The 23,903-nt window shown below is 35.8% G+C and overlaps 1 protein-coding gene across 1 annotated transcript in view; it reads left to right on the forward strand.

Moving 5' to 3' along the window:
• Positions 1-23,903, forward strand: part of MYO6 (myosin VI) — a 106,576-nt gene that overhangs the window by 69,382 nt on the left and 13,291 nt on the right. The window contains 16 exon segments of the mRNA XM_035543169.2: positions 118-213; positions 216-244; positions 1,289-1,384; positions 3,589-3,762; positions 7,405-7,443; positions 9,006-9,099; positions 11,633-11,763; positions 11,848-11,925; positions 12,846-12,975; positions 13,821-13,911; positions 15,350-15,500; positions 16,860-17,068; positions 17,458-17,536; positions 20,107-20,267; positions 22,820-22,849; positions 23,294-23,332. Of these exon segments, the coding sequence (XP_035399062.1) occupies positions 118-213; positions 216-244; positions 1,289-1,384; positions 3,589-3,762; positions 7,405-7,443; positions 9,006-9,099; positions 11,633-11,763; positions 11,848-11,925; positions 12,846-12,975; positions 13,821-13,911; positions 15,350-15,500; positions 16,860-17,068; positions 17,458-17,536; positions 20,107-20,267; positions 22,820-22,849; positions 23,294-23,332 (1,627 nt within the window).

A 23,903-nucleotide genomic window follows, 5' to 3' on the forward strand; every position in this document is an offset into this window, starting at 1 on the left:
TTAACAGCTTTCCCAAGATAGTTATGCAAAACTAGATCAGTAGCACTTTGCACTTTTAATGTTCAATTCTGGTATGTGATTATATATTTAATTTTTGTGTTTTGTTATTTTTAATAGATTTGATTGAAGCAAAATTAATAGGTGTGCTGGATATTTTGGATGAAGAAAATCGTCTTCCCCAGCCAACTGACCAGCATTTTACTTCAGTTGTGCACCAAAACACAAGGACCATTTCAGACTCTCTGTAAGTTTGTGTTGGCTGTCTTCTTTTAATAAAACAGTTCTTGGAACTGTTGATAGTAACACTGAATTTAATGACAACCTTTTCTAAGAAATCTCATACCACACCAGTTTGTATGATCTGTATGCTTTTGTTCAACAAGTTCAGTTATTAGGTTTGTTTTGAAAAGTTCACTAAAGGCTTGTTAAGTCTTCTAGCAATTCTAATATCCTGTTGAAAGTATAGCCACATTCTTCACTTCTGTTTGAAGACTGTTAGTGTGTAAAGCATGAAAAGGAAAAATACCAACACATTTTAATTTAGTCTATTTCATATCAGATGAGCTATTTTGTTGTTAATTTCCAAAACTGCTCGCTTTGGAGAAGATTTCACTTGCATGAAGTGTCTAGCTAACACTTCAGCAATGAAAGTAAGTAACTCACCAGGTGAATTTATTTGTCGTTAATTCTTTAACATACAGCACTCTGTGGAAGGTTAATGCGAACCATTGCAACTTTTATACATGACTTCTGCTGAAATACAAAACAAACAATCAAACAAAATCCCTGCTGAAAAAATGCAAGCAAAAGGAGCCAGATAAAATTGAATTGCCAGCTGCTTACCTTTCTTAAAGTTTCCTCTTAAGCTTGCTTAATTAGGTTCCTGTGCAATGAAACATTCTTGTCAGTATGTATATGATCAACAAGGTGGTTGCCTTTTGAAAACTTTTTAAGCTTCTGTCTAATCCTATTTATATGACAAGGCTATTTGTCAGCTTGTCATCAGCTGTGCAATAAATGGAATAGAAATTGTTGACAAAAGGCAGAAGGAAAGCCAACTAAGTAGACTTAGCAATCCTGGACAATTTTATTTTGAAGGGTGTGAATGAGAATGAAAACAGGTTTTTTGAAATATCTTGGTTTGAATTGAAATAGTAGTGGTCTTCACAACTGTATTGCAGGCAATATCACTTTCAACATCCTGGCAAAATCATGGTGATATCCTAGGAATACATTTTTCTCACTCTCCAATGTAATTCTTCTTTGTAATTCAAGTTTTTAATTCCAGATCCCTAGAAAGTCTAAATTGGCTGTTCACAGAAATATCAGAGATGACGAAGGCTTTATTATCCGGCATTTTGCGGGAGCAGTGTGCTACGAGACGGTAATATTACTTAAGTGAAAAAAGTCAGCCGTTTCTGTTACGCTTTATAATACGCTTTTCAGTGTATATTGGTAAAAACGACAATAACAAAATTTGTTAATTGGAAGAGAAATGGCAAAGTTGATATGTTTTAACTTTGAAATTAGTTTTGTGAATGTGTGACAGAATTGATGTTTTAATTTCTTTTAACTTCTCAGATGACAGGCTTCTGTTGACATATTTTGTGTAAGTGTCAAATCTGTAGGTAACAGTGTCAACATTACAGATATTGAGCCACAGTCTGCTACAAATCTTATGTCAGCAGAGGTCTGCATCTCCAGCAGGAGAATATGCCACATAACACAGAAGTGTTGCTAGACTTAAGCAGAACTTTTCAGAAGCATGCTTGTTCTATGCAATGTAAGTTTATTATTTGTTAAAACTCACATTTTTTACTTTTCCATTTCTACTGTTGGTAGAAATGTAAGAATATGAAATAGCTGAAATTGTCACCCTCAAATACATGCTGAATACTTGTCCTTTTTTTATGACTATTAATCATACAAAAACATTGAAACATCCTAAGCCAACATCTAAAACACAATTCTTGAAAAAAAAAAAGAAAAAAAGAAAAAAGTAAGGGTATAGGATAAATGAAAGATCCATAACACTTCATTGTTCTCATCTGATACTCCAGTGTGTAAAAAGGAAACTAATTCCAAAGATGTTTTTTGTCATTTGAAAATGCAGACTTTCAGGGCGTGTTCTTACTTCAAAGTACTCCAAGAATAACGATTGCTATAGTGTTTTGAAATAGGTGCATTCCGTAGATCATTTTAAAAACAAGAAAGCTGAAGTCTGTGTGCTACAAAAACCAAGGTCACACACAGACTCAATATCAAAATAACACATAACATTGGAATGCATTTATTTATGTTCACATGGTCTATGTTTACTGTCTACCTCATCATGATATGTTACTAATACCTTACGGTTTCTTCAGGAACAGAGCCAGATATTTGCACATAAGCTATGCTCTCTGAGCTAATCAGGTATGAGGCAGCTTTGGTCCAGAAGCCATGCTAACATGCTTGACTTCATTTATCCCCTTCTTCAGAGGGTTTTACGTAGTTTGGGCCTTAGCTGGATTACAGCTGCCTTGTATGTTGTTCATAGTTTCTTTCTCTTTCTCACTGGTCTTGTGGCAGCTTTCACAAGCTAATTTCTGGTGAGGGCATTCAACTGTCTACATTTATGTTCCTGTTGTGTTCTCATAGTCCAAGGGAATTTGGAAGGCCTGTGTTTGTCCTCTGACTCCCATCACCTTTAAATCCTTTTATATAATGTCTTGGCAAATTCATATTCTCTCATTCAAAATAATTTTGCCTTCTTCTGTTCATAAATGTCAAAGTAACTATTGAAGTTGCATCACAAATTCTTGATAGGGAATTTTGTTAGGGTGAAATTGGATACAAGTGTCTTAATCTTTGAATTTCAGTTTAATAAGCAGCTCTTAACGTTTAAAAGTGAGGCAAATAAAACAGAGATGTACGGCTTGTGGGAAGGGACGATATCTTTGGTTAAATCAACTAGTCTTCCATGGTTGCAGTACTACTAAGATAACTGTTTTTAATTTCATTTTCCCAACTTTAGATCCACCAGTTAAAGTGTGCATGCTAGTTCCTATTTCACAACAGATCTTAACTTTTCACTGCTTCTAATATTATTTAAGGTTCTCAGAACTATCGAATTGATGCCCCACCCTGGACGTGTTCAAGGCCAGGCTGGATGGGGGGTTGGCCAACCTGATCTTGTGGGTGGCATCCCTGCCTATGGCAGGGGGTTTGGAACTAGATGATCTTTAAGGACCGTTCCAACCTGAGCCATTCTATGATATGCTGAATACTGGAAATGGAATTGAGTGTAATCATTAACAAAAGCACAACAGGTGTCGTAACAGGCACTAAACCTTACCTAGGGCTTCATAATTCCTACAATATCCTTCAAATTTAACAGTATCTTTCCTCTCTGTCATTAATGTTTTGTGTGTCCAGATGAAAAGTTTGAAGTAACATGAAAATATTTATCCTACATATTGTTGCTGATCTTTGAATAAACTGTAGAATTCAGCTTTTCTTTAATTTTTAACTTAATTTTTACTTCAATTTTTACTTAATTGGATCAGTGAAACAAGTGTGCTATTATTTCTTGGCTTTTCTTTTCAGACACAATTTGTGGAAAAAAATAATGATGCTTTGCACATGTCCCTTGAATCTCTTATATGTGAATCCAAGGACAAGTTTGTTCGACAGCTGTTTGAATCTAACACTAACAACAACAAGGATCCCAAACAAAAAGCTGGAAAACTTAGTTTCATCAGTGTGGGAAACAAATTCAAGGTAACATAACATAGCAAATAATCTATTTTCCTGTAATATATGCAATTTCTAATTTACTTAAAATAAGCAGAACTTAAGGATGGGAGAATTAGTGGTTACTTGACATTCATGCAGCAAAAATGTTGTTAAATAGATGTTTTTTTTCTACTAAATTGTAAGAAACCAGTATATTCAACTTGTGCTATACATTTCTGTCAAAATATGTTTGATAATAGTTCTTATCGAGATTATGCAGTAATTCATAAATCAGGATTTTGCAAAGCCACATGTAAGTCTTTTCTTTAAAAGGTTTAATCTCTTGATCTAAATTTGAATTCTGTGTACTTTCAGGAGTTCTAAATGTGACAAAAGGTGTTCTTCCATCCTATCTTAATTTTGTGCTGTATAAGATATATCAATTAGTTGCAGTTTACCATTCTCAAAATTACACAGTTAACCTAACCACTGTTTTTCCTCTTAAAAATATCAATAGTCATGGCTTTCCCAGAAATATGTTCATTGTGCTGAATGTTTCCTTTCTCAATACCTGAATCTGATGCTTCTCATTTTCTCCTTTCTTCTGCTTGTTGTAAAGCTGACCTTCAAACCTTGTCTTCTCCAAATGTTTTCTGCATCCTTTTCTCATTCAGCAGTTTTATTTTAGCTGGACTATTCCAGCTCAGGATGGCTAGAAAAAGAACTATAGGGGAATTAAGAGAGGAAAAGCAGGCACAACCATGGGCTGCAGGTAACTTTTTCAATCTCATGGATTTACTGTTGATAGAGCTGCTGCGATTTCAGTAAGAGCTCTTCTCAACACAACTGGGCCAGATCCAATGAAGGATTTACATGCCTTCAAATTAAGTGCTGTGACATTTTTGGTATGTTACCTTGCCTAAGGCACCTAAAACCCCAATTCACATGTGTAGACCCTTTATGCAGGCCCTGGTGAAAGCAAGTACCTTAGACAATCCCACGATCTCCAAGTTGAGTGGGGTCTAGCCAATAGCAAAAGAGTTTCTGCATTTCTATTCCATGTTAACGTTATGTGCTGAATCAGGACTGCAAGATAAATTCCTTCTTGCATAAGTGTATTCTGTGGCTTAGTGTTCTGTAAAAATGCAAAGGCTGGAGGAAAAGGAAGGATATAGTACCAGCACTTGCTTTTTGTATAGCAACTGTATTCTGATTCTGGTCTATACTGTGTTCAGTGTTTTAACTCTAAGCATATGACCCTTGGCACCAAGTTATTGGTCAGTCTGGCAGAGGGAATTCCTCATACCCTTTTGGAGATGTGCTGTTATGTAGCCAAAAATAAATTTTGTTTGGGCAGGAAGCATAGGAGAGATGGTCTGACTTGTAAAGTAGTGTTTCTGGAATTTAGCTGGGAATTGGCCATTCTGCTGTCTTGAGTTTTGCTCTGATCATTATTTCCTCCTCCTTCTTATTATATAGCAGTTGTAGAATTAAGCTGTAGCAATTGGTTTAATATACAATGTATGAACAGAGGACAGAATGAAAAACGGAATTACATGCAGATATGTGACCTCCTGGGCAAGCCCTGCAGCCTTGAATCTGTTGTAGGTGAAGCTGAGATCCATTGTTTTTTATAATTGCATTTTCAAAATGAAAGCAACTGGGATCTTTTGAGATAATTTCCACTTTCTTCCATTTGGGTTTTTAGTTCCTCTTGGATTTAGCATTCCATGTGCAGTAAATGTGGAAATGTGAAAGATACAGTTGTCCAAGAAGGGTTAAGTAAAAAGGGAGGCATTTCATAAGTTAAGCAGCAATTGAGTGGGAACATTTTGGATTGTATTTTGGACTTTGGTGTTCACCTCTGCACCTAGAATATGACTAAAAGTCCTTTTTGGATCTGGCCCATCAATCTATAGTTCTTTCAGTGTTTTCAACTTTCATGGCATTTTGAATGTGTGTGTTAATTTCAGTAATTCATTTACTGTTACTTTCCCAGACACAACATGTACTATTGATGAGCACTAATAGCCTTGAAAATTTCAATTTAGATTCCGTCAAAATACTTCATTATTTGAGTAGAAATTTAATCTCTATAAGAACAAGAATTCTCAACCTGTCAGTGTCAGTCAGTCTTGAATTCTTCTAATTACATCAATTATTAGATGATGCAGGGAGTTGTTTTTACAAAGCCCTTCGCACGTCCCTTCCTTACAACTAATTAAAATTAATTCACATAAACCAGTTGAGGAAATGAAGATGAATTAGTTCATCAGATCTACACAAGAATCTTTAGGGAAGTTTTACCGTAATATAGTAATGATGGATTAAATTGTGATAATTCAAAGAGCAGTAGTTTTAGCAATATGCCTTATTCATATGATCATTAGTGACATTTACCTGAGAGAGTCTCTTATTTCTTGTCAAGTTATGATTATAAGGAAGGTACATTTTTCCTCTAGCAGAAACATATTTTGTTGATGGAAATTAGGTTTTCCTCTCCAAAATAAAGCATTTCCTGCTTAAGAAAAGATAAAGGTTGTATTCAAAGTAGATACAAAGTGTATGTGAGAACTTAGCAGGAGGTTATCAACGTTTGTCATACCTCCTGTGGAATTCCTTCCGTCTTTCTAACTATATCCATGAAACATTAAAAAAAAATACAGTTGCGTCTACTGGAAGGAAGACCGACAGCTGTAGGTGATGCATATTGCCGATACAAATCTGTTTGCCTGTACTTAACCATATCTTTCAATTAGCTTAAAAAAATCAGTCAAAAGTGAGATCCTTTCCATTTTGGTGCCAGTACAGAAAATGAGGAGTATGTTAGGACATTCAGAATTTTGTCTTACTTCAGTCTACATACCTAACATTTGCTAGTAAACTAGAAAGGCTAGCACAACAGTAATCTGTGTGGTAGAACAGACACATCCATAAAGCGAAAGTATAATTCTGGTTTTCTGATGTGGTCCTGGAATATTTAAGTCCCTACCAATTTACATCCCTACCAATAGCAGCTGTTTCTCAGTATCCTACATATCTGGTAATTCTGTACTTTTCTCTCCAAATAAATGCAAATTTGTGGTATTATCACTGTATGTTTAAATACACCCATAGTTAAATGCAGTTTAAAATTACAGTCTGTTGTCATCAATGTAGAATTAAAAATTTGGAAGTTTAGAATTAAAAATACATTATGAAGATTCATTTACTGAAATGACGTGATGTAGACTCTCAAGCCAATACAGCTTCCCCCCCAGAAAAGCTGAGTATATCTCATATACTTTTGGTGTTATTTAACATACAAATAGGCTTGTTAAAGATTAAATCTGGACTTCCACAAATTTTCAGTGTATTTTTCGGATTATTGCTGCTCAGTCTCATTTCCTTTATAACTTTATTGCATATTTCCTTTATTTTCCCAAATGTGCATGCACTTCTTTTTGATAACTATGTTGTTGTAAGTAACTGGTCACACATGGTGTTGTTGTACGGTTAAACATAAGTAATTTCTTCAGGACCATTCATGCACTCTTACATGATTTTGTCTGTTAAAATATGTGAATGTTTGATTTATCAATTCTGTTTGATTTACTGACAATAAACGTGCATGCAGTAATGCTGTACCACTATTTTGTGTGTATACTTGTGGTTGTTAAGACTACTGAAATGTCTTTTCTTTTACAGACTCAGTTAAATTTGCTTCTTGAGAAGCTTCACAGTACTGTAAGTATATACAGAGATGCAGGGTTATCATTTTCTGAAATAAATCATAATTCGTTATCTCATGTCTAGTGATAAATAATTGCTTCAGAGTTTGCAGTTATATGGTACCTTTGAAATGTCCTGCTCTGCAGGTGATGAATATTAATTTGCTTTTCAAAACAAAACAAAAGCAAAACTTGGAAAAAAAATGTTTTAGAATGGAAGTTACACAATTTAGGTAAAAAATAGTAAAACTGTCTGAGCTGCAATCTCCATTCTTGTCAGTTTCATTTCCCTCTATTCACTGGTAATCATTGGTGACTAATTTTCAAAAGATTCAGAGATGTTACTTAGAAGTAAGACAATAAATTATTAATTTCTGTTTTCAGATTCCATAAGCTAGTTAGAACTAAAATGTCTTATTTCACTTTTGTGGTAGGCTACAGATACTCAAAGAACCTGCTTCCCCTAACGAGAATTTGCTGTTTTAGCTGATGTAATTCAATAGCTTGCAGAATTCTCCATGTAATTCAACGTACTGACTTTTTTAGAAGATGCATTTGTAGGAACACATTCTTGTTTTCTCTTGACAGCATGTTCTAACCAGTTCTGAATAGGGGATTATGGTCTGTCAAAAGAAGGGGAAAAACAAGGCAAATGATTGGGACAGGTGCTGGAGCGTAGTTAAAGTTTTACAGAAATCATGAGGATGGTCTGAAAGAAAGATAACCTCCATCATTCACAGCACAGTGGAACCAAGAGTCAATCTAGGGAAAAAAGTGTGGCTGGAGGTGCTCTGCTCTGACTTCAGCTAACCCATGACCGAGAACGTGTTGTTACTAGACAGATTCCTTGGTGGGCTCTCTCACTTTTGTCTGTGAAAAACACCGCAAACCAGTAGTAGAAATATGTTTCGTTAGTCCCAATTTCATTGTAGTTTATAAGGTAGGAGGTTATCATTAGGTACCTGTTAACAGAAAAATTTGAATAATCAGTGTTGCCTCACAAAAAAAAAAATCATCCTTAAATAGAGGATGACTATGAAGTGACAGAGAAAGCAGTGGTCAAAACTGTAGAGGTAATACATTTGGGGATGAGAGCAGGCTGAAACCATGTGAGGGAAGGGAGAATGAAGACATGAGCCAAAAGAGATTGTAAGAAGTGAAAGCTAGAAAAAAGGGTAGTCAAGTTCATCTGGCATGATTCCAGTGTCAGGAGACTGGTAGCATGTGAACTCTGGAGAAATGAGGCATTTAGGTGATGTGACTGTGGAGATGATGAGTGTAGTAGAATCCAGGCTACTAAATCTTAGTTAGATTGTTCCAGTGGTAAGCAAAACAGTTCACTGAAAACCCCAAAGTCAAGGTTCCAATTAATGGCTTGAGTATTGAGGTCAGTTACATCCTTTTTTTCAGTCCAGCTTTGGTATTGATATATGAGAGCAAAAGAATGTCAGTTTCTTTTTAGAAAGGTATTGTTTTATTTCTTCCCTTTCCCCTGCCCCCAGTAATTCTTAAATAACTAACATATTTCAGGAGGTTTCAAAGTGTACAGATTCTGCTAACTCTTTGTTTTGGTAACAGGGATCTAGTTTTATTCGCTGCATCAAACCTAACTTAAAGATGACAAGTCACCATTTTGAAGGGGGCCAGATCCTCTCTCAGCTTCAATGTTCAGGTAGTGTATGCCTCTGATACTTTTCCCTCTGATATTTTTTTATTTACTTGGCCATTGTAGATTGGTCCAAGTTTGAAATATGTGAGATGGAATTGATATTTCCCTGCTTGAACCCTTGCTTTCTAGGAGGTAGCTTATTTATGCCTTACAAACAGTTACTTAGGTGCTCAGTAACTTCTTCTCATTTTAGTCGATAAAACACAGAACTGATTAATTTGAACAGCAATATGGTCTCATCTGTATAAGAAGAGTCATTCTACTTTCCATCAGTTGTTTATTCCCTTGCTTTTAGTGAGAGTTCAGACACCTGGTGCATGTGTAAGAAGTCATGTTTTGGTACTTAAACTGCATCAAAAGAAGCAGAAGTGATTCTTCCCCTCTGCACTGCTCTCGTGAGACGCCACTGGAGTACTGCGTTCAGCTCTGGGGCGCCCAGGACAAAAAGGACATGGACATATTAGAATGAGTCCAGAGGAGGGTCACGAGGATGATCAAGGGGCTGGAGCACCTCTCCTATGAAGACGGGCTGAGAAAGTTGGGGTTGTTCAGTCTGGAGAAGAGAGGGCCCTGAGGAGACCTTACAGCAGCCTTCCAGTACCTAAAGAGGGCCTACAGGAAAGCTGGGGAGGGAGTCTTTGTCAGGGAGTGTAGGGATAGGACAAGGGGGAATGGGCTTAAACTAAAAGAGGGTAGGTTTAGATTACATATTAGGATGAAATTGTTTACTAAAAAGGTGGTGAGGCACTGGCGCGTGTTGCCCAGAGAAGCTGTGGCTGCCCCATCCCTGGAGGTGTTCAAGGCCAGGCCGGATGGGACTTTGGGCAACCTGGTCTGGTGGGAGGTGTCCCTGCCCATAACAGTGGGGTGGAACTAGATGGTCTTTAAGGTCCCTCTCAACCCAAACTGTTCTGTGATTCTATGAAACTTAGATTTCCTGATCTGGAGCTGAATCCTATCTCTTTGTGTTGCCCAGAATATTAATAGTGCAACAGCTCAGGCCAGAGCAACAGAATTCCCTTAAATTGTTGTGGGAATTTCTGTGAGAAACCCCTTTGTGTACTTAGAGAAGTATGTATTATCTGAGAAATCTAATCATTGATGCCTGTTTTCTTTGATTTTTATAGATAGTATGCTAGAGGTGAATTGTCTGTTCTACTTTTTCAGAATTTCTTTATACTACTGTTAATTTGATTTGGAGCTGAGCTTCCAACTTCAGCATAGTCCTTCCTGTTGCTTTATATGTTACAAATTGTGATGCGATATTTTCATTATTCATGAAATAGGCACTTTCAAAAGTTACATCTTTATTTTAAAGGACAAATATGAACAGTTTTGCTCATTCCCCGCTGAACAGAGGAATGAAAGGCTTTCTTGGGAATTACAGTGTTGTTATTGTTGTTCTTCATAGGGTGTTTATTCACAAAACTACTTTGATATTTATTTTTCCTCTTTTCTGTATTTTTGTATGTTTAATAGCTTGTGCTTTTTTTTTTTTTTCTCTTTTTGAAGTTGGGATATTTCTAGGTTCTGGAGCTGGTGTTTTAACAAGCCCACCTGTGTTTCATGTTATGTTACCACTGCAAAACCTTAATAACTTCTCAGCAGTTAGAATTCCATTAAGAATATTTAGCAGTGGATTTCTTCAGGTTAATAGCATTTCAGAGAAGCAAAAATAAAAAACTAAACTTTTTTCCTACCATAACAATTGCAGTGTTTTACAATAGTCTTACAAGCTCACTTTTCCATATGTGCTTACTTTAGCTGCAGTAAATGAAGGTTAATCTAGTAAAAAAAGAAAAAAAAGTCATAATATGTAAAGTTTAGAAAGTAGCAGTGAGATGCAGTGCTATAAAAGACATTCTATAAAGACAGTGGCCACAAGTTACAGGTAAACTTCTAAGTAAGCTTTTAAACTTAAATAGAAAATGTGTTGTAGGATTATGTAAAGCACTGGGCAAAATCTGGCAGAGCCTTGAAGTAATGTTTGAAGTAATTCGAACCTTTTCCTGACTTTGTGTCTGTGCTTCAATGATGCCCTAGTTACAGCTAAAATATAGTAACAGCATTACATCTTATCTGCTGATACCTAGTGCTGCAAGAACACAAAATGTTCTAGCACTGCATTTGCATTTTACCTTGCATATGTACCACAACTCACAAATATCTTTTGCATGCTTAAAATAAAAGCCTGGCTGGGCGTTGTTTGTTTCTTTAAAAATGAATTACAAAATGTCAACTCTTCTAAAAAGAAAGAATGACAAGGAAAAAAAAATGCTCTGCATGACTAGATGTTACTTTTGTCTCAGATAGGGAGAAGATTGTGTAAGTTCTTCTCATCTGTTTGGTATTAACTTTTTGTGAATGATCACATGATCAAGAAATTTTAGAGGCTAAATCAAGCCCGAGCTGAAATTTGCGGTTTGGCCTCTGAACAATGTCTGTGAGGCGTATGCCATGAAGTTATCATAAAAATCACTGCTTTATTTGCATTTTGCTGATTCCACCTTTTGTGCATGTGTTTCTATGAATTTAGGAATGGTGTCTGTTCTGGACTTGATGCAAGGTGGTTTCCCTTCACGAGCTTCATTTCATGAACTGTATAACATGTACAAGAAATACTTGCCTGAAAAATTGGCACGACTGGATCCTAGACTCTTTTGCAAGGTAAGAGAGAAATCTGAAAATGTATTATTGTTGTTTTATTTTGAAGGGGGAAAAATACCAACCTAACTGTTTTCTGTGTTTCAGGCACTGTTTAAAGCTTTGGGACTGAATGAAGTTGATTACAAATTTGGGTTAACCAAAGTGTTTTTCAGACCCGGCAAGGTAATGTTTCTTGAACTACATGAATATGAATCATAGAATAATTTGGGTTGGAAGGTCCCTTTGAAGGAGCTTTGTTCAACACCCTGTGAAAATGTGACCAACTTCAATAAGGTTGCCCAGAGTTTTTCATAAACACTGTTCATAATCTGTGGGGAAAAAAGAAATCAATGCTGACATTGATAAAATTGATTTCATAGTATTGTTGCTAATGCTGCTGTATTCCTGAAGCAATGATCGTGTTCCACAAATTGCCCAGATGTTGTACCAGTCACTTAAGACTATTTTGTTGAATATTAAGAAGAGCAAGTCAGAGCAAATAAATAATTTTCTGCTAAACTCTAGTTGTAGCTGAAATCTCTTTCTCTGATTCTGAGCATTGCTGCTGCTGTGCAGAGAAAGAAGTAGGGAGCTGTTGTGACTAGGAAGGAAAATTATTGTAGTCATTGAAGAACATATAATTATCAAAAAGTAGAAGTGCAGGATTTTCAGAAAAGATTGCTTTTAATTGGATTTCTTACAGGAAGATTAAAAATTGAGAAGGGTTTTCAGGTTTTTATTTTCCCCTAGATACAGAATTGGAACTGTCATGAAATTGTAGATCAGAGCGAGTATTCAGGAAGTGGAGAAACAAATAATTTTGAAAAATTTTGGCAACGCATTTTTAGTGTTCAATAAATGGTTGGATTATGCAAAATGCTAAGTGTAGCACATCAATTTAAAAATAAAACTGTAGTCATTCTTGTTATCGTCAAATCTCCCAGATGTACATGCTCACTGGAATTAATTGAAAGCCAGTATAATGGTGACGTAGTTTACATTAATAATATTTAACTTTTTGGTTTTTAACTCAACATGCTCTTAAATAGGAATATAGTCTAACACTCTGTTCTCCTCATTTGTAAATCTGGTTTTGCATTTAGTTTGCAGAGTTCGACCAGATAATGAAGTCTGATCCAGATCACTTAGCAGAGCTAGTTAAACGAGTGAATCACTGGCTTATCTGCAGTCGTTGGAAAAAAGTTCAATGGTGTTCACTCTCAGTGATCAAATGTATGTATTTTATGCTTTATTAAACTAAATGTTTGTTAAAAAATATAGCAAACCACTTATTACCACCTTGAAATGTGGCCAAGGGCATGTATAGCAGATGCTTCCATACTGAACTCTGAGTAATCACTTTCTGGGTTGCTGAGATTTCTTTGGCTTTTGTTAGGGACACATATGAGTGCTTAAAGCTGATGTTTGTGGTGGTGAAGTGGTGGCAGACTGCATCTCCCCGCCTCCTGTATGTTTGGGTGCTTACCAGTGCCTGGGTAAACACCTGCTCAGAAATAGCTAGCAAGCTCAAGGATTGTGGGGGAAGAGACATTAGCATGAAAAGACAGTAGTTCAACTCTCAGCTGACACCATGGAGTTATTTAGGCCTGGGAAGTGCCTGCACAGAAGTTATCTCCAGATGAAATCTGCATGTTTGGAAGCATTGACATGAGTAACAGAGCAGACATCTCCACTCCAGTTATTACTGCTGATAAGCAGATAAGTGCCTATCACTATCAAAATATAGTTTCTAAGTGTTTGGCCTACCCAGCTTGCAGTAGAAACAAAGCAGCGTGAAATAGAGATTGGTGGTGATAGGGGTTTTGATTGCATTTTTCTTTCTTTGTGGTGTGTGTGTGCTGGGTGCTGAATTCTGCCTGCTTGTTTTGTGGGGTAGCCTTTAAGCCTAGCACAGGATTGTCAATTCTCATTTATATCTTATGTGTTTGGTTTCTAGTGTGGATCTAGCTCTCAATGCATGCTATTTACATACAGTAGCCATCAGGCGTGTGAGGAATATAAAAGTCGTATTAAATTGTTTAAACCATTGAGACTCAGTATCTTTTGTGTGTTTACAGTGAAAAATAAGATAAAATATCGAGCCAGTGCCTGCATCAAAATACAAAAGACTATTCGTATGTGGCTTTGCAAGAGAAAACACAAACCACGGTAAGAGGATATGCCTTTCTTGAAGAAAATGGATATTTCTATAATACTTTCTTGTGAATGTAAAGAAGAGATGTACTATGCTGAATTAAATGTATCTGCAGTCATAGAAGTATGCTAAATATGATTGAAAGGTATGATTTGAGAGGTACCATATTTTACCTCTCTTTCCCAAGAATGAATAGCCTAAATAACACTATAGCCTAAATTACATATAAGAAATATATATATATATTTTTTTTCCTTTTTAATGATGAGGGTGGTGAGGCACTGGCTCAGGTTGCCCAGAGAAGCTGTGGATGCCCCATCCCTGGAAGCGTTCAAGGCCAGGCTGGATGGGGCTTTGAGCAATCTGATCTAGTGGGAGGTGCCCCTGCCCATGGCGGGGGGGGGTGGAACTAGGTGGGCTTTGCAGGTCCCTTCCAACTCAAACTGTTCTGCGATTCTATAAATCTGAGCATTTCCAAAGAGATGTTCGTTAAGCTCCTTGTTCATAAAATCCTTCAGTGATAGCTTAGGTATTAGGCATTCTTAGTTATGTCTCTAACTGCAATTTAAGCTCAATAATTTTTGTCCTTTACTCATTCAGACCTTCCATTATAGGCCCTCTTTCTTCTTTAGCTTTATAATTATTTGTTCTGTCTGTCTTGCCTCCTCTTGAAATCAAGTAATTCCACTAGCTTTAATCTGACTGCATGGAATACTGATGGAAAAGCCATTGGTCATTAAGCATTGCTGACACTTTTTTTTTTCTTTCTTTCATAGAGATCCAGCTGTCTGGTCTTTAATTCTGGGATTCTTATTCATATATATAAGACTATACATATATTTATTTTACATCCTTTTGATAGTTATGTTTCATTTTGGTCCTTGGCATTTTTGATTTCAATGATTTCTTTTTAGGAAGACTGTGTCTGCAGTGATGTAATTTGTGTGTATGGCCTTCAGAATTGCTTCTTTAAGAAGCTGCAAGTTTTCCTGGACTCCTTTTTTTTTTCCCCCAGATATTTTTTTTCTTGTGGGGTCTAATGATCTGATTCCATGTTGTACAGTTAAGTTTTACCTGATTCAGTCCTGTTATTGATCTTTCAATGTCACATCTCAAATTTATCACTCCAGTCAAAATCTTCAATTGGTGGTGATTCTAATGATTTGTTACCGAGACAAAAGCATTGACTATAAAAATAAAAATCCATTTTTCCATTTTAAGTCACCATTTGCTCAAAGACCTGGTCACTGATGATTGATATTAACAGTGGTTGTTAGTAAAAGGCTGTTCAATTAGTTCATGTTGATAATTTTTGAATTTCAGAAAGATGGTGAGATTTATCTGAAGGCATGGTTTATCTCCCCTGTCTACCTCTTTAATGTGAATGGTAGCTATAGTTTTAAATATGTCACCTTTTGAAAACATCTCAAATAAAATGTCTTAAATTCACAGCATTGATGGTCTGATAAAGGTGCGTACACTGAAAAAGAGACTTGATAAGTTCAATGAAGTAGTAAGTGCTCTGAAGGAGGGAAAAGCAGAAACAAGCAAGCAGATCAAGGAGCTGGAATATTCTATTGATGCTTCAATGAACAAAATTAAGGTATGAGAGAAATAGTTTCTTTCTACTGGAATCTTTTAAAGTGTTAATCTAAAGTACAAGATCAAAGTATTTTCTTTTTTATAGGAAAACATTTAAATATAGAAGTCTCATTTTTCAGAGGCAGTGGACACTACTACATCCGGTTCAAAATTATTTGTGAATGTAGCTGAAGTAAATCTGGATTTTGGAATTGTTATCTGTGTTCCAAAATTGGCACTAGAGAGTTTAAAGCAAAAATGTGTCTTGATCTTGTGAGATGGGTGTTGCTAGTCAGTTGCTTGTTGCCTTTATTATTAATCAGGGCTGAAACTTACAAGCATTTATCACAGAGTGAGGAGATTGATATTCCAGTTATGAAGTTTTTTTTCAGACCTGATCATGAAGGGAAATCAGTTATTGAATTTGTATCAAGGCCTGTAGTTCTTAGTCTCTTACAAGAAAAGCACACAGACAAAATGAAAGCACACTGGAATTTATCAATGTTAGGAAAAGAAATGTTGAGTTCTGTGTTTCATACCATGTTAATAGCCTTCTAAGTGTCCTGTATTAAGATTTTGTTGTTTAAAATCACAGTTGGAGCAGTAATAGAGTTAGCCTGTCAACCTATACTTCTTTTTTTCTAATAAAAATTACACAACTTGGTTATCATCATGATACACCCTTATAAAAGGTGAGGAGACACCCCGTGTCACAATTTTAGTGGTATGCATCATTGTAAATTGTAAAATTCAAATTAATTAAATTGTCGCTATCAATGAAATTTGAAAACACGTAGTGAAGGCAATTGCGTTATTTTTTCTTTCAACGCGTTATTTGCGCGTTTATAGTTATATAAGTTTTTTATATATATATATATATATAGTTATATAAGTTATATACCTTTTTTTAATCTGTTACTCACAATATGCTCCATGTTAAGACGTAAAACTGTGCTGTGACATAAAAGGCAGAGCTGTAAATAACCCCTATAGAAGCTAAGAACATGACACAAAATGTACCTAGTAGGCTCTCAGTTTTCATCTTAGGATGGTAAGGATTCATTTCTGTGGCATAACTGTGGGGTTTCAGAAATGAAGGCATGTTTTAAAGAAAAATCATGTTAGTTTCAGTGATAAAATGGAGACTACTTCCTACAGTTTTGTTAGAGGGAGGAGAATAATGGATCCAGAGGATTTTAGGAAGGAAGGAAGGCAGGCATGTTCAAGCTCCCCAGTTCTGAAGTATAATTTAATATAAGTATAATTTAATTACAGTGCTCAGTGCTTTCAGTTCTCAAATAGATTTTTCAAATACACATTTTAAAAAAGTGAATTACAAATGTAAAGGAATATTATCCCCTCTCGTTATATCATTTTGCAGACCACTATGATGACTAGAGAACAGATCATGAAAGAATACGATGCTCTAGTTAGAAGCTCAGAGCAGCTTCTGAGTGCACTGCAAAAGAAGAAACAGCAAGAAGAGGAAGCAGAGAGACTACGACGCATCCAAGAGGAAATGGAAAAAGAACGAAAGAGACGTGAAGAAGAAGAGCAGCGCCGAAGGAAGGAAGAAGAAGAAAGGCGTCTGTGAGTGTCAAACAAGCTGCTGGTCTTAGAATGAGAAGAAAGTAGGGAAGGCGCTTTAATGAGGTTACTTTTAATAACCCTGTGCTTAAAGAGAGTCACTTGGATTGAACTTGCGGTGTGCTATCCACTGTTAAAATACTTCCTTTCCCCTGATGACAATTTCTAATTCAGGTGTAATCAGAATAGAAGATGAAAGATATTTTATGATGCAGCTGGGAATAAAAATGGATTTAGAAAGGCCCTTGACTTTACTAACAGGATCTTGTCATCAGGACTATACAGACTCTTGGATTACCACTTAATTTTATGGAGGATGATTTCATATCTCGTTTACTTGCTTTGCAGTAAGTCACCAAAAATTTTCATTTCCTCTTCCTCTTTTGTAATAGTAAATCTGAGATTGAAGCGAAGAGAAAACAAGAAGAGGAAGAAAGGAAAAAGAGGGAAGAGGAAGAAAAGCGTATTCAGGTAATGTTTTAGTTGTGTTTCTGTTGTTGTTTGTTTCGTTTTGTTTTTGTTGTTTTTAAAATCTTTTTCACAGGGTAGGACCTCCACGGAGTCTAATGGCTTATAAATGAGTCTCAAAATTATACAGCAGTATTACATTAGGCACACTTAATATAATCTGTCTAGAATTAGTGCTATTATTGAATTACAACTACAGAAGGAGGAAAAGATGCATAAGGTAAATTCAGTTTTCAGGTAGGAAGGAATGTGCATGTGAATGAGAAGCATAAAGAAGCTTCTGCTGTCAGCAGAAGCTGGAGAGATTTTTGGTTTAAGAATGTATATTTTATCTGAGACATAAGACAGGACCAAAAAGGTAATATTTAAATATTTCTAAAAATACTTCTGATAGTGTTTGTTGACGTAACTGAATGGGAATAGAGAGCAGAATGAGATGCCATAATTTTTTTTTAGCATCTTACAGTTTTAATAATGAAGAAAATAAAAGTAAATAGAAAAGTAACAATGATTCTTTGCTTTTATTAATCAGACTAGCCTTCAGGAATTATAACAGTTTTAGCAATGCTTTCAACACTGTTCTCATAAGCATCTTCCTAGACAAACAGATGATGGATGAGCTAGATAAGTGGACAGTGAGGTAGCCTGAAAACTGGTGGGGACTGCCAGGCTCAAAAGGGCTGTGATTAGCAGCACAGTGTCTAGCTGGAGGCCTGTCATTTGGGCTGTACCCCCTGGCATAAATATGCACTTAATAATAATAAAAAATAATTATAGACTTTTCTGTGTGTATAAATACCTGCTTGGGGAAGAGTAAAGCAGACAAGACAGAGGCAGACTCTTCTCAGTGGTATCCAGAGAAAGTACAAGAAGCAGTGGCAAGTTTGGAGCACTTTTTTTTTTTTTTTTTTTTGAAAAGTCATGTGTGTGGACTCAGGCCATGTCAGGTATCAGCTTACTTGTAAACATTTTCAGAATATTGGTAATATTGAGAGGCTACAAGTAGCCCCCTTAACTACATTTGTGTAGAATACATGAAGTTCAAACCCTACTCCTTCTCCCTCTGCCTTGATTTCTGACGCTTTTTACTGATTCCACCATGAGCTCTCTGATTTGTGTTAGGACGCAGATCTGGTTTTCATGTTGTCTCGGAGATTCTCTGTGTGACCTGGGTAAAGAGGAGTTTCAGAAACAAAAAGCTTCCCTTTAGGGGCTGTTGCCATAAGCACAAGGCAGCATGCTTGTCTGTCTCTGATCATTACAGACTTCTAAAGCCCTTTCTGTGATTAATCAGAAATGGAATTTTTCTCCTTTTCTATATTTTGTTATCCTTAGAGTTAGTCTAACACTGATTTTCCTCCTTGTTTCTGCATGCCTTTTTTTATCATCTCACCGTTATTCCTGATAAGCAAGTACCTGGAACTAATGCCAAGATTAGAGCCTAACTGATGAAAAATGGATCTTTCCAGAGTTGTTGTCTATCATCTGTACTAGAATAGTAAGCAATTCTAGCTTACAGAAGTTAAACGTAAAAAGAGTAAGCTGCTATTTGACTAGTCTCCGAATCATTGCTTGGAGACCATTGCAGATGTGCCTAGTGTTTTGGGAGAAGCTGGTAGGATAAGTTTCCATTTGGGGACCGTTTAAATATATTAAATGGTGTCCACTCAGGAAGCAAACTGGACGCTTGTCAGAACCTTTTAAAACATGGTCTGCCAGGATTGGGAGCATCTCTAGGGAGAGTATTTATCTGTGTTTCTGAGATGTGAAGATCTGCAGTGCAGAATATAATTTACACTTTTACTTAAAAACATTTGCTGCATTTGGATACAAAGCAAGATACATAGTCCAGTAGGGCACTTTTTTCTTCTACATAGTTAATTACTTGTTATCTTTCTTTCTGGTGGTAGTCACTGTCAGATAATCTGCATAGGGAAAAGTCACTGGTGTTGCACTCTGGTCTTGCACACTGGTGCAAATTCATGATGAGTGGGAAGTGACTTTGTCTCCTGTGTTGGCTTTTGGACACAAAGAAAGGCAATGCAAAGAGTTGGCATATATGACTTTCAGAAGTTTGAACTGAATGGTCACATTTTACTTACTATGTTTGCAAGACCCATTGTTAAATAGTGATGGTAAGCTGCAATTGCAGCTTTGTTCTGCAGAGGCATTATATTTGGATTATTTTTCTGTTGCAGTAAGTAGAAATTTTGAAATGCATTTCAATTCAAACCCAGATCAGGTTCACAGAAGATTTCAGTGTTCATCTTCATCCCCTTTCAAAATGCACAACAAACCTAAGTACAAAGCAGTGCCTTTTGTAAAATCTTGTAATGCTAAGTGCAGAATATCAAGGGAGTATTGTGTTAGTGCTGTGGAGAATAATCATATTGCTCTGTGTCATCAGAGTTTTAATGATGGTAGGCAAACTTTAAGTCTATATTTTATAATAAAATATATTTTAAAAAGCTAGAAATATACTAGTGTATTTTTTGCTAATTTTTGCTTATGTACTATTTTTTTTAATAGATTAAAGTTAAATGCATTTTTTTTTACACGTTTTTATGATACAGGCTGAAATTGAGGCTCAGCTAGCTAGAGAACGAGAAGAGGAAACCCAGCACCAGGCAGTTCTTGAACAGGAACGTCGTGATCGTGAACTTGCAATGAGAATTGCCCAGACTGGAGCAGAACTCAGCAGTGAAGAGACAAAGCTTGATGTAGGATTGAGCAGGTATGGAGTTAACAGCTTAAATTTCTCTCTTTTTTTTTCTCTCACCCCTTTGTGAAAACTAAACTCTTGTTTATGTATTGTTCTATTAATTAAATAGTATCGTCATTTTATGTCTTGCTACATCAGTAGTTTAGTAGGTGTTTGTGAATATGACTGCAGTTCTCTTTTCTGAGTTCTGGCAAGGATGGCAACCATTTTAGGTTATGATTTTTATGACTGGCTTAAAGTAGGGAATGGAATTTCTTCAGTGGTAAGTAGTAATAAAATGTACCCTTTTTTATACTTTATGGTTTCAATAGTGTATTATGAATTTGTGTGTTCTATTGTGCTTTGTTTTGTTTGAACAAGAAGACCTCTTTGAAGGCAGAAATAAATTATTTCTGTGTTCTGACTGGTAAGGTTTTTTTTAGAATGAATCATGTGGGGCCAGAAGTATACATGAACTTGGATAGCCACCAAAAGGCTTATTGCTTTGGTCGGCAGAAGGAAGAACTTGGGAAAGAACCTTAGGAAGAACTTGGGAAAGCACCGAGATGTTGTTTTTGTAATATAAGTGCTACTGTGCTTAACCTTGGGTAGGGAGGGAGTACCAAAGTGCAGGTAGGCTGTATTCTGTCGCTAGGAAGTTGCCATGGTATTGTGCTATCTCGGGACGGGTATAAAAGAGCAGAAGTAGAGACAAGAAAAGGTTTTTTGCTTTGATTGCAACTTGCATCAGAGTCCGTGCGTTCATTGCCGCAGAATTAATGTATTTAACATGGATGGGTTTGAAAATTAAATGTCTTAAACTTTTGTTTTATTTGAATTTTTTGGTGTGCTGTAGAAGTGCCTGCTTTTGCTGTACAGATCCACACTGCCTGCAAAGCAGTAGCTCTCTTCTCCTCTAAAGAAGTTTTATAGCCAGCAAATGTACATGTAGTTGGTGTATTTTCTAACTGTGTGGATTTGTTTCTTCCCCAGAAAGTATCTTTAAGATGTGCTCTCTATGTAGTTCTCCGAAAGAGCTAACATAAGAAGATATATTTGAGTGACATCTCAGCAATTACCAGTTCATTAAAAATAGGTGTTTTTTTCTTCCTTTTGCTAGGAATAGTTCTAATTTCAGATTACCCAGTTCAGATAAGAACAAGACAGAGACAATATTTAGCAAAGCTTTGCTACCCAGCCAGGGTACTTTCTAAAGGGTCTGCACATTAGCTAGGGTTGGCTTTCTTTTTCTTTATCAAGAACACAGCAGTATTGGGATAAGTTATGGTGAGAATTTGGCATAAATGTCCAATGAAAATAGTACTTACTGGTCAAATAGTATGTAGGACATGATCATGTCACTGGCCTAGTGATGTGAGTTTTCATTAGTTTGTTGTTGAAAGAAGATTGTATAAGAAAATCTCAAGTGTTTTTGTGGAATTTCTAGATCCCAGAAGTGTTCTCTTTGCTACTCAAATTTAGTTTTGGTGTATACTTTTAGTAGCTTAGTGCCTGCGTGCCATAGGTAGGTAATTTTTCTGTCATGTGCAATATTAATTTGTAGACACTTCAACTCAGATTACTGTGTTTTTGCCCTCAGTTTTTATACAGTCGCTATCGTATTGGCTCAGATATGATTTTAATATGCTCAGTTGAATGTCCAAATTAATTGCTTCACAGGCAGCATTCTGGATATCTTTTGCTTTCCCTGTTTGGATTTTGGTGCAATATAGTACTTTGAAGGTAAACCCAAAGTCATGTAGTGTTACCACCTGACAAATTTCTCTCAAAGATGGAAGAAGGGAGGATATAGACAAGAAGGGGTCAGAGAACTCAATAACTTCTCTAGGTTAGTGAAGCTCAGTGTTTCCTGCCGCTCACAGTTGGTCCTGGTATTTGTCTTGTGAAATCCAGAAATGGATGATAAGGTAACCATCCTGATAGCTATAACAGCAAGTTTCTCTCTGCTGTGTAGTGGTCAGAGAATGAAGGCTTTTCTGAATGATTAGAAAGTGAATGGTCTGAACAAATTAACATAGCGATGTAAATCCTTTCTTAAATAAGCTAAGATTTAAATCTAGAAGAAAGTAGTAGAGACTTTTCTGCCCAAATGAGATTTATTCTTAGCTGTGTAAGAATAATCCAAGTTCTACTTTGTAGCATATTTGATACTGGCACTTTTGTAGGTGTTTGTGTGTGTGTGTGTCTTCACTATGGCATTTAGATGCAATGCCTTTTCACAGCTTGCATGAAGAAGCTATCTGTCCTGTTCCTAGAGCAGCTAAATGAATGAGGACTGTTGTTACTTCTTGTGATGTGCTTATCCAGGCATAAAACATATCAACAATATGTCTCTAAACCTTTGATTTGGAAAGATTTTTTTAAAGGAGAAATTGGAATGTTTTCAGATTTTCACTTGTATTTTTTTTTCCAAATTAACTTCTTAAAACAATAGTTTTTTAAAAAGAGATAATAAATTTTTAGAGAGGAAGAAAAGTTAATATGACCCACCTTTTCCTGCTTCAGATTATTAGAAAGATAACTAAGGAAATAGTCTACCTAACATAAATATTTTCTGTTTGCAGAGCCAATGGAACAAAGCCTCAAATGACTGCGTATGGCACTTTTTTTCCGTTTGAATACTCTAATAGAAAAAATGTAATATTAATTAATTCAAAGAAAATTTATTCTGTCCTCTTATTTACTAATACCCCATCTGTAAACTTTAAATCAATTTATAATACTCTATATATACCCTACTGTGCTTATGTCTAATAAATTAATATCCTAATATATCTAATAATATCTATTTAAAGATGGTTATAATTAGTGTAAAATTTTTCACATACCATCAGTTTTTCACTGCCTTATATGATTAATTTGATCTTAACAAAGAATCATGTCGATGTACATATTGGGATGGATACTTTTAAAAAATCAATAGCTGTTTATTTTCTGTACTTGAATTTGTACTCGATTGGCAAGAGACTATCACAGTTATAAAGGCTGTTTTTATTTTAATATATTTGTTTTATGCTTACGTATCAATTTTTTTATAGGGAACAAATGGCCAACGAAATGTCAGAAATATTGTCTAGGTAGGTGAGACAACAATATTGAAGGAATCAGTCCTTTCCTGTAAAGAAATCACACATGAAATGGGTTGGAAAAAAAAAAGGGGGGCTCTGTTTTTTAAGTGCTAAGCAGATAAGTAAATGATCTATTTCAGATAAATTTCCTTTTTCAACACCTTTTTTATTACCAGTCATCATCTGATTTTACAGTAAATATTTTTTGCTAGTTTAATTGATTACATAAAAAACAGTAAGAACAGTTTCTCTACCTTGGTATTTTGTGTAATTTTGATAGATAACATTCATCTAGGTTTCTCCTCTTTTCACGATATGATAATAGAAAACTGGGCTCCACATCTTTGGAAGAAGAATTTCTACAAATTCAAGAGGGTTAATTAAATTATTTAATGTTAATGTAACTGTTTGTTTAATAAGAAAATATTTCACTTTTTATTTGAATGGAAATAGTGGATGAAAAGTTTTGAAAATTGCCTTGTTTAAAAGCGTATTAAAAACCCTCTCAAGGCATGTAAACAAAATCCTCTTCTGAGATTGCTTGTGTGAAATAATGAAAGATTTTGTGTACAGTGCAGAA

This window comes from Cygnus atratus, chromosome 3 (assembly GCF_013377495.2).
Source record: "Cygnus atratus isolate AKBS03 ecotype Queensland, Australia chromosome 3, CAtr_DNAZoo_HiC_assembly, whole genome shotgun sequence".
NCBI lineage: Eukaryota > Metazoa > Chordata > Aves > Anseriformes > Anatidae > Cygnus > Cygnus atratus.